The sequence below is a fragment of the Diaphorina citri genome, unplaced genomic scaffold (genome assembly GCF_000475195.1).
Source record: "Diaphorina citri unplaced genomic scaffold, Diaci psyllid genome assembly version 1.1 scaffold66, whole genome shotgun sequence".
Classification (NCBI taxonomy): Eukaryota; Metazoa; Arthropoda; class Insecta; order Hemiptera; family Psyllidae; genus Diaphorina; species Diaphorina citri.
In genome coordinates, this window is record NW_007377503.1 from 192700 (window position 1) to 204233 (window position 11534).

General features: G+C 34.3%; 1 protein-coding gene across 1 annotated transcript in view; it reads left to right on the plus strand.

The window, feature by feature from the left end:
• Positions 1 to 10231, plus strand: part of LOC103519605 (serine proteinase stubble) — a 42326-nt gene extending 32095 nt beyond the window's left edge. Inside the window, exon 10 of the mRNA XM_008484699.2 lies at positions 9992 to 10231. Within this exon, the coding sequence (XP_008482921.2) occupies positions 9992 to 10224 (233 nt within the window). The 3' untranslated portion in view covers positions 10225 to 10231. The remainder of the gene's footprint in view (positions 1 to 9991) is intronic.
• Positions 10232 to 11534: the final 1303 nt, after the last annotated feature.

The following is an 11534-nucleotide window of genomic DNA, read 5'->3' on the forward strand; positions in this document are numbered from 1 at the left end:
GTCTGTCGGTCTGTTCCCATAGAAGGACTTATCCAAACCTAGTCGACCTATACATATATCAAATTAAAGGTAAAAAAAAAAACTGGTTTTTGGGGGATTTTTTTTTTCACATTTTCTCACACAAATGAGCTCTGATCTTGAAATTTGTCGCGACGACCTATGAACTCAGAGCGAGAAAGTTTTAGATAACACTTCAGTCGTTATTTTAAGACCGGTTTTAGCGTCACCTATGTTAAGCTACGCCGAGCAAAGCCAATAAATGGATGGGTGACTTAAAGTTAATTGAGTAGTTTTTGGGGGATTTTTTTCACATTTTCTCACACAAATGAGCTCTGATCTTGAAATTTGTCGCGACGACCTATGAACTCAAAGCGAGAAAGTTTTAGATAAGATTTCAGTCGTTAATTTAAGACCGGTTTTAGCGTCTCCTATGTTAAGCTACGCCGAGCAAGGCCAATAAATGGATGGGTGACTTAGAGTCAATTGGGTAACTGTGGGATTTTTTTTTACATTTTCTTACACAAATGAGCTCTGATCTTGAAATTTGTCGCGACGACCTATGATCTCAAAGCGAGAAAGTTTTAGATAAGATTTCAGTCGTTAATTTATTGTTTCTTTCTTCAGTTACTTTAAGTTTTGGTGATCTGTTCATTCTACCCTTTTGAATTCTTATAACTTTGAATCGTCCTATTCCTACCCTAGAATTGATTTACCTTTTTCCTGAAATACTTATCTAATTTGTATGAACTACAATTGAAAATCAAGTTACATGGAAATTACACATGTTACAAGGTTAGGTAGGGCACATGAAACATTGGACCCATAATAAGTAAGTAAAGTACAAATACGTAATGTCATTGAATATTCAAACAAAATGGGGGATCTCCTAAAGAACAAACACGTCTGACCAATTTCAAACATGGTAGAATGGTAGACAACCCTGCTTGAATTCATCTCGCTACCATTTGGCTTCTCTACTCCTCTCGTCCTCGTCACACAATGGTACGGCAGGAAAAGTTGATATCCATTATGTCACTAATTTATATCTTTTGTTCACTGCATCCGTTTACGTATGTACAAAACACTAATGAACTTCGGTACACACAGCATTAACAATAAACTAATCATGTTAACAAAATACGAACTATTGTTATTAACATATTTCATATCGCTGCAGGCTCGAAACTTCCCTGTGGTCTTGGAGGTCTGTGGTGTTGGTTTTAATCTTTGGTTACCGAGTCAGGAGATCTTCGATTCTTTTAAGTTTAATATGTCCTGTAAAAAGAAAAGGAAAGGAAAAGAAATAGAATCCGTTTTACTATACTCATCCATAGGCATTTTAGAAATCTGGGTAGAGAGAAATGCTAAAATTTAAAAAATTCAAATAATATCCAGAATTCGTGAAACATGGAATTACCTAAAATCAATTGAAAAACTCAAATTAAGTAAAACCATGTAGGTCTTGTAGGTGATGACCATCTTTACCTAATTTTAATGAAAAGGGATACAACTCCTCTCTTGTAACTAAAGCTAAACTTATAAAACAATAAAAACGATAACAAACGGACTACTTTTAAACTCTAAAAACTTGCACTTCTAGACTGCGTTAGGTACCATATTGCCAAAGACACAATATGTAATATTGAAATCCCTTGGATTCAGGCCTGAATCACATCATTGTTTACAATATTGAAACTCTGGGTCACATAGGTGCAACGAATCTGGGTAGAGAGAAATGCTAAAATTTAAAAAATTCAAATAATATCCAGAATTCGTGAAACATGGAATTACCTAAATCAATGGAAAAACTCAAATGAAGTAAAACCATGTAGGTCTTGTTGGTGATGACCATCTTTACCTAATTTTAATGAAAAGGGATATACAACTCTTCTCTTGTAACTAAAGCTAAACTTATAAAACAATAAAAACGATAACAAACGGACTACTTTTAAACTCTAAAAACTTGCACTTCTAGACTGCGTTATAGGTACCATATTGCAAAAGATACAATATGTAATATTGAAATCCCTTGGATTCAGGCCTGAATCACATCATTGTTTACAATATTGAAACTCTGGGTCACATAGGTGCAACCATTGGGTTCAAAATATTCCCAGATGTCAACACTGTCTGGGAGAATATTGTCTCTCCAAAACACAACAATTGTCAATGTTTACCATTGTAGTCTCAATATAAATGATGTGGTAGCTAGTTTGACTTCCGATCTCATCTTGAAAATGATTAAGAGAGTTTACGAGTAGTTCACTTGTTTGAAAATGTTAAAGATATCAATAGAAATGTGGAACACAATTTAGTAATTTCAATTGATCCCCACTTCCTTGGTCGTCGGAAAAGCATTCACTCTTCAGCCGTATAAACTTACGTCTCCCTTAGACTTTACACACTCTGAAATGTGAACCTATCAATATGTTGAACATTTTGACAGAATGTGAATTAATCATAATAATGGTATCAAAATGTTGCTTTTCAAAACATGAGGACCATAAATCACATGATCTCCTTTATGTTGGGAGTACATTGTTAGAAGTTTAGAGTAAGTGTGAATATCGTTCTTGCGGGGGAAAATAATAAATGCTATGCAAGTATTTCAAGGGATGAAGTAAGTTGTTCACCTGTTTTACGTGTAGCTGTTTTTATGCGACTTTTCAACAGCAGAATAGGTAACGATAATTGGCCAGGATACAATGAGTTGATTGTGCCACATTGCATAGACAATTAACTTATACGAAAATTGAAGGCTCACATAAAAATTGTTACGGGCATAAAAGTTTTGAATGTTTTTACTTCAATACCAAAATAATAATAATCAATTAAATAGGAAATTGAATAAAATTAAATATCAACAACAGTTTCAACTAGAATACTAGATGATGCGATGATGTTTTGTTTGTTTAGTGAGTTATGTATTTTTGTCAATAGAAAATTGATAATATTAGGTAAGAAAACGAAGTACATACCTATTTATAGCATGCTCTACTCCAGCAGTGACTATTTGAGTTGAATATGGCTTATGGCGATATTAATGTTGATAGTTTGTAAAACACTAGCATTGTTAAGGATATGCAGAAGTACTTGCTATGGATATTGGATAAGGATAACCTACAGATAAGGAATCACGGTGCAAATTGCTTGGGTAGATATTTAGGGTGATCTCTTAGAGGTGGCGCTAGAGATTCAATTTCATAGTTTGTTATTAGTTTCAACAATCAATAAACTAAACAAGTATGTATAAACAAGTGCTTTATTTAGACTGTCGGAGTGTCAGCTTAGAAGAAGGTGTCCCGAAGGTGAAAAAAGATCAGTAAAATTTGGATTTCTATGAGTATATCATCTCAGTCTAATGTTACTCGTAGCTAGGGTTTCCAGACGTCCGGGTTTTCCCGGACATGTCCGGATTTTTACAAGTTTGTCCGGCGTCCGGGGGGATTTTTGAAAATTTGGGAAATGTCCGGGTTTTTGATGAGATTCATAAATCACAGTATTTATTGAATAATTTATTAATTTGTCTCTTTTATTCAGTGAATTCAGTTCAGAATAAGTAAATACCTACTCCATGTTTTACCTAGCCTACCTACTTTCCAAAATGAAGGGTATAAAATCATTTCAACGTCAACGTTTGTATCTTCTATCACTGAATTTGAGCAACGTTTTGCGATGTTAGTGTCCGGATGAATGACTATCTGAGCAATTTTCCCGGATCCACTCAGGCTAGGTGAGGTTATTGTACCTAAACCTCCTGTCACTAAAGACCTCAGAAGTTTTACAATTCATGAAAAAGAAAAATTTGGTTTGCCGAGTTTTCGAAATCAAGACAAAATGGCCACTCTGTATTACAGATCACACGATTATAGGTAGATCAAATTTTTCGTTTCTTTCAGTTTGTGGTCGCAGATTATTCCCATCATCCAGAATTGTAGGAGGAGAGAAAGCAACCTTTGGAAAATGGCCTTGGCAGGTAATTTAAGATAAAATAAGTTGTTGGTTGTTACTAAGAATTAACTAATACTCAAAATATTAGTGTGGATATTACACAATAATATCAGCGGATGTTATTCAAATTGGCCGAAAAATCTTGAAACTGGGAAAAAAGAGTTCTTCAGTAGCTGACGTGACGGATAGTAATAAATTGTTGTCTATTGTCAGATTAACACAAAGATTGTTTATTGCTTGAAAATAATGTGAATGGTTACTAGTTACTCATAGTGGTGTAGTCATCAGTAATAAGTAGAAACTTAGGGTCAAACTTTTACCGGAAATTGTTTTTTTTCTGTTTTAACAATTTAACACGAGTAAGTTAATTGCTCGTAAAATTGATATCTATTCACTATTGACGAGAAACAGTAAGGATATGTAAAGAGGTATGCAATTCTGCAGACATATTCAAAACAATACTTTCTCACATTTACAGTATTTCTTCTCTCTGCTTAACAAATTGCCTATGTGCTGTTCTTTGCTCAACATATTGCCTATGTACTACTTATTTGTCAGGAGTATTAGGGGTCAAACTTTTACCGGAAATTGTTTTTTCTGTTTTAACAATTTAACACGAGTAAGTTAATTGCTCGTAAAATTGATATCTATTCACTATTGACGAGAAACAGTAAGGATAAGTATTCCTAGATGTAAGCAATACGAGTATATGAACGATACAATAATACATTCATATTTCATTAGAATCATAAGGAATCATTCTAATTTTCATCCTGTGGTTTTTCAGATTTCTCTTCGTCAATGGATAAGATCAACTTATTTGCACAAATGTGGAGCAGCTTTGTTCAATGAAAACTGGGCAGTCACTGCAGCTCACTGTGTTGAAGAGTAAGTCAAAGTCAATATTAATAAAGGGGATTTAGCTATAAAGGCGGTTATTTGTCTTTGGTCTGGGTGGCACATTTGGACCATTCTCAGAGGAGGAAAAATCAATGAGTGTAAACAGTAGAGCTGCGAGTTTGACTTGCCTGCTGTTGACGATTTTTCGAACATAAAATATCTATACCTACCTACTCTGAGAAAAAAAATGTTAAAATAGTACATCCACCAAAAAATACCGACATTAAAGAAACAAGTTTGTCATACCCATGACAACCTAAATGATTTAATTCACATACAAGAAACACCCTTTGAATTTTAAACAGATAATTTCCCAATAGGAAAATGTTTACCTAGGCACAAAACATGGGATACAATCAGAGTTTGAAATTCCCTCACTAGAAATTATACCACTGGCTGTCAATCAACCTTTAGAGTTGGACTATAAAAACTATGCTTTGCTAGTAATAGGAAAATAATATGGAGCAAAAATTGAAGTATTTCTGGATTTACAGCTCAACAGATGGGGAATATTTACAACAAGTGAATGTGGAGAATTCTCACAAGTTTTCTGAGATTCTTTAAAAAATGTAATGCAAATGGTTTTTACGAGTTTACACTGTGTTGAAAACGAAAGATTTACGAGCATACCTAATAATAATATTTGAGCACTAACCAGTAAGTTACACGTTGTTGTAAGTTCATAAGACAAGATGTTTCTATTTCTCTTTGGATGATACTTGCAGGGTGGAAAAACTCCGTATATGGTACCTATTTCTTCTCTCTGCTTAACAAATTGCCTATGTGCTGTTCTTTGCTCAACATATTGCCTATGTACTACTTATTTGTCAGGAGTATTAAGTGATTATGGCATAAAATATCTATACCTACCTACTCTGAGAAAAAACAATGTTAAAATAGTACATCCACCAAAAAATACCGACATTAAAAAAACAAGTTTGTCATACCCATGACAACCTAAATGATTTAATTCACATACAAGAAACACCCTTTGAATTTTAAACAGATAATTACCCAATAGGTAGGAAAATGTTTACCTAGGCACAAAACATGGGATACAATCAGAGTTGGAAATTCCCTCTCTAGAAATTATACCACTGGCTGTCAATCAACCTTTAGAGTTAGACTATAAAAACTATGCTTTGCTAGTAATAGGAAAATAATATGTAGCAAAAATTGAAGTATTTCTGGATTTACAGCTCAACAGATGGGGAATATTTACAACAAGTGAATGTGGAGAATTCTCACAAGTTTTCTGGGGAAAATAAATTCTATGCAAGTATTTCAAGGAATGAAGTAAGTTGTTCACCTGTTTTACGTGTAGCTGTTTTTATAAAGAAAAATATTACGACGTTTCAACAGCAGAATAGGTAACGATAATTGGCCAGGATACAATGAGTTGATTGTGCCACATTGCATAGACAATTAACTTATACGAAAATTGAAGGCTCACATAAAAAATTTTACGGGCATAAAAGTTTTGAATGTTTTTACTTCAATACCAAAGTAATACCTAATAATTAATTAAATAGGAAATTGAATAAAATTAAATATTAACAGTTTTAACTGGAATACTAGATGATGCGATGATGTTTTGTTTGTTTAGTGAGTTATGTATTTTTGTCAATAGAAAATTGAGAATATCAGGTAAGAAAATGAAGTACATACCTATAGCATGCTCTACTCCAGCAGTGACTATTTGAGTTGGATATGGCTTATGGCGATGTTAATGTTGATAGTTTGTAAAACACTAGCATTGTTAAGGATATGCAGAAGTACTTGCTATGGATATTGGATAAGGATAACCTACAGATAAGGAATCACGGTGCAAATTGCTTGGGTAGATATTTAGGGTGATCTCTTAGAGGTGGCGCTAGAGATTCAATTTCATAGTTTGTTATTAGTTTCAACAATCAATAAACTAAACAAGTATGTATAAACAAGTGCTTTATTTAGACTGTCGGAGTGTCAGCTTAGAAGAAGGTGTCCCGAAGGTGAAAAAAGATCAGTAAAATTTGGATTTCTATGAGTATATCATCTCAGTCTAATGTTACTCGTAGCTAGGGTTTCCAGACGTCCGGGTTTTCCCGGACATGTCCGGATTTTTACAAGTTTGTCCGGCGTCCGGGGGGATTTTTGAAAATTTGGGAAATGTCCGGGTTTTTGATGAGATTCATAAATCACAGTATTCCAATAAACTAAACAAGTATGTATAAACAAGTGCTTTATTTAGACTGTCGGAGTGTCAGCTTAGAAGAAGGTGTCCCAAAGGTGAAAAAAGATCAGTAAAATTTGGATTTCTATGAGTATATCATCTCAGACAAATGTTACTCGTAGCCTACTTACTTTCCAAAATGCAGGGTATAAAATCATTTCAACGTCAAAGTTTGTATCTTCTATCACTGAATTTGAGCAAAGTTTTGCGATGTTAGTGTCCGGATGAATGACTATCTGAGCAATTTTCCCGGGTCCACTCAGGCTAGGTGAGGTTATTGTAGCTAAACCTCCTGTCACTAAAGACCTCAGAAGATTTACAATTCATGAAAAAGAAAAATTTGGTTTGCCGAGTTTTCGAAATCAAGACAAAATGGCCACTCTGTATTACAGATCACACGATTACTGATACGCACTCTAAATACGTGGGTATCTTTCTATTACCTACTCTTCTAAAGCTGTGTTAACATCGAGTTAACAGGCTGCTTGCCTGTTAGCATGAAGACGGAGTTAAACAAGGCAGAACTGACGGACTGTCGGGAAAAGAGAATATTGGTCAATCTGGTTTATGTACTTGATTAATTTTTATTAGGTTAGGTAAGTAATATTATCATAGTTATTTTGTTATTTTTTAACGCTATGTAAGTTCTAACTTACTCATCTCCGCGAGACGGAATTACAACTTACGAGTATTTCCTTACTATTTGTGAGGCAAAAAGACTGCTAAAGAGATGAGTGAATAGATTTGATAATCTGGATTAATTTTTAGCTTTTTATTAGGTAAGTAATATTTATCATAGTTATTTTGTTATTTTTTAACGCTATGTAAGTTCTAACTTACTCATCACCGCGAGACGGAATTACAACTTACGAGTATTTCCTTACTATTTGTGAGGCAAAAAGACTGCTAAAGAGATGAGTGAATAGATTTGATAGAACATTACCAAACAACCAAATTTCTAATTGAAAGATTCTACGATTCTCGTATGCTTTTTTTTTACCAATCAGAGAACAGATTTTGATTTTCCATATCTTTGAACTACCGATACCGCTCTTAAAACTTCCCTCTGTCTTCTCAATGAGAGAAATAACCAGCTAAAGTTGAAAAAAGAGCAAATGGACATAGCAAAAGGAATTTAAAGACCAATAAAGATACTCCTCTTTTGTTCTCAGTTAGGAAATAATTGGACATTTTACGTGAAATTCACCATGCGAGGACCGTTTCAAAGTTTAGCGTGAATTATGAGTGAAGTTGTGCACATGGAAAGAAAGTCAAGGAATGAAACTTTAAAGGAAGATGCAAGAGACGGAACTGATTGGTAATAGTATAATTCTGAACATAAACTAGATGAAATGCCGCCAGCAGGATCCAGAGAAATATTTATCTCCTCATAAGAAGAAAAATGCATCCGAGTATCCAGTCTAAAGGCCCGTTCCCATCTGTCGTGAATTTCACCCGATTTTTTTCCGAATGTCTTGTAGGCATTTAAATGAGAGTATTCCCACTACACACAAGACGATCTACAAGTGCCTGGTCAAGGAGAATACATTGGTAAAACTAGCAGAACTTTACCAGAATAAAAGAGCATTATGCATCTGTCAAAAATAAGCATCCCGAAAAAAGTAGTTTTGCTAGATACATGTTAGACAACAATGTCCCCCACCTCTTTGTTTTTCCTAAAGCCCAAGGTTATGCACAGTTTTGTTGATAACAGTAAAAAGTTAGGGCTTTTAGAAACCTTTTATATTAGGAAAGCAGTGGACAATAATGTAAATTTATTTAATTCGCAGCTCGAAAGGAATGACCTGTTTGAATTAGTAACACCTTAACTTCAATATTGTATACGCTCCTTTATTCTTGTAAGCGGACCTTTTTACTTTTTGTAAACTCGGCTTTTTGCTTCTTGTAAACTGGGCTTCTTGTTTTCCCTTTTTGCCACTAGTGGCGCTTTACAATGTTGTTGTTTTTGTTTTTAATTTGAAATTTTTGATCAGTTATTCTGAAAATGCCATCAGGAGATGTGCGAAACATGTCAACCATTGTATAATTTGTAATCTTTGTATAGTAACCCTATGTATCTATTATAAATGTTCTTATAATATAAGATATACAATCTCAAATGGTCCAAGTCAAGTGAAGACATAGTATATTAAATTCCACCTCTATTTAAAGAACAGCTAATCCTGTTTAGTTGTGTAAAATTCCATAACCTTCAAGGTCAAACATTTCAAAAATATATCAAACTTTGAAAAACCTCAAAGTAAAAAATATACCTTTAACATAAATATTGCATTTTCTAGTCGCCTTTGAAACTTCCCCAATGAAAAGATATTTTCTTTCTTTTCTTTGCAATGTTTTCCTTGTGTATAATTCCTGTATTTAGTGAATTATAGAGTGCAAACTCTACTCTTATTTACCTGAACTTGAGTTATAACTCGCAGCTTTTTTTTCCTAACTCTAACTGGTAGTTTGTTTGCGCTGAAAACGCAAATTAAAACTCACAACCTTTACTAATCAATATTATAGAAAATACAAAGCTACCTTGAACGCTTTTAACAATAGTCCAAGAGTCAGCGTTTTTTAAATAATTGAGAAGCGTATTTCGTGAAACAGATCACTTGAAACTTACCGCTGTTTCTATTCGAGCAGTTGTCAATTTTGCAGTGGTGATCAGCTTCCCAAAAGAAAAATACAGCTAAGATATGTTCTTACCAAGGAAACAGTTACAACTATGAAGTCAAAGTCTTCATTACCATGTCCTGGGATTACCTGTTTGGTGTTGAAACAATGAAATTGTATTTCGACATTGATATACGAGACCTCAAAGTATTGGCCTCATAAACTTGCCTGTTCGAATACTTAAGTTCTAATAGTTCTGTTGTAAGTTGTAACTTCCCAATAATTGCGTTTATCTCCTCATTCCAGACGGTCCTCTGCCAAGTGTCCTTCAGGAGGTGTCAGTTCCTGTCATCAATAACTCCCTTTGTGAGACCATGTACAGAGCTGCAGGCTTCATCGAGCATATTCCAGAAATCTTTATTTGCGCTGGCTGGAGGAAAGGAAGCTTCGATTCTTGTGAGGTAATGTTTGATGGAGTCTCATTTCTTCAAAGAATAACACTAGAATCATCAGACGGTTTCAAGATTTGCGATAACTGAAACTGGTATTTTTTTTTTTTTTTTTTTTTTTTTTTCTTTTTCCCACTACACACAAGACGATTTTTTTTCCGAACGAAACAAAATGTCTTTGTAGACAATACAATTTAAATGAGAGTGTTCCCACTACGCGAACGACACGACAACCGAGGACGGGCCTTAAGACTGAATATAGGTCCTGCCTGTAATAAGAATAATGTGCTTTTGTTCCCATCAAAGTAAAAGGGTTAACTTTACACCACCCCTAGGCGGTAAAAAAATATACCTTTAACAAAAATATTGCATTTTCTAGTCGTCTTTGAAACTTCCCTAATGAAAAGATATTTTCTTTCTTTTCTTTGCAATGTTTTCCTTGTGTATAATTCCTGTATTTAGTAAATTATAGAGTGCCAACTTTACTCTTATTTACCTGAACTTGAGTTATAACTCTCAGCTTTTTTTCCTAATTCTACTAACTGGTAGTTTGTTTGCGCTGAAAACGCAAATTAAAACTCACAACATTTACTAATCAATATTATAGAAAATACAAAGCTAGCTTGAACGCTTTTAACAATAGTCCAAGAGTCAGCGTTTTTTAAATAATTGAGAAGCGTATTTCGTGAAACAGACCACTGAAAACTTGACCGCTGTTTCTGTTCGAGCAGTTGTCAATTTTCCAGTGGTGATCAGCTTCCCAAAAGAAAAATACAGCTAAGATATGTTCTTACCAAGGAAACAGTTACAATTATGAAGTCAAAGTCTTCATTACCATGTCCTGGGATTACCTGGTTGGTGTTGAAACAATGAAATTGTATTTCGACATTGATATACGAGTCTGAATATTGAGACGTTAGCTTGTACGTTCCATCGGATCATACTAGACATAAAAAATTGAATCTAGCTTCCACAGGCCTCACTACTGTACACACATAAATCAATAGTATCCAACTTACTACTGGTAAATCTAATAACACTTTACAATTTGCTCTTCAACGAGTCACTTTTATGATCTGGAGAGACTACCTACAGATTGGTATCAGGACGTTGAGAGCACTTGACTCATATATCATGACAAGATGAAGTCCTTGGAGCCTTTTATTTTACATGTTCAGAACAACTAGTACAATGTAACATGGGCGAACAATGTTCTTACAATAATTAGAAGGTGAGTGTATGGTGCGATTTTTGTTTCTTTCTGGCGGTAAAACAAAGTCTAATCTGTTGGATGGGTACAGAGTAATAATGCTGGAAATTTATTACTTTTAGATTGTGACACTTTCTAACAAATGATTGAGCAGGTGAGAAAGCAAATGGCACGCGAGGCTATATAATTT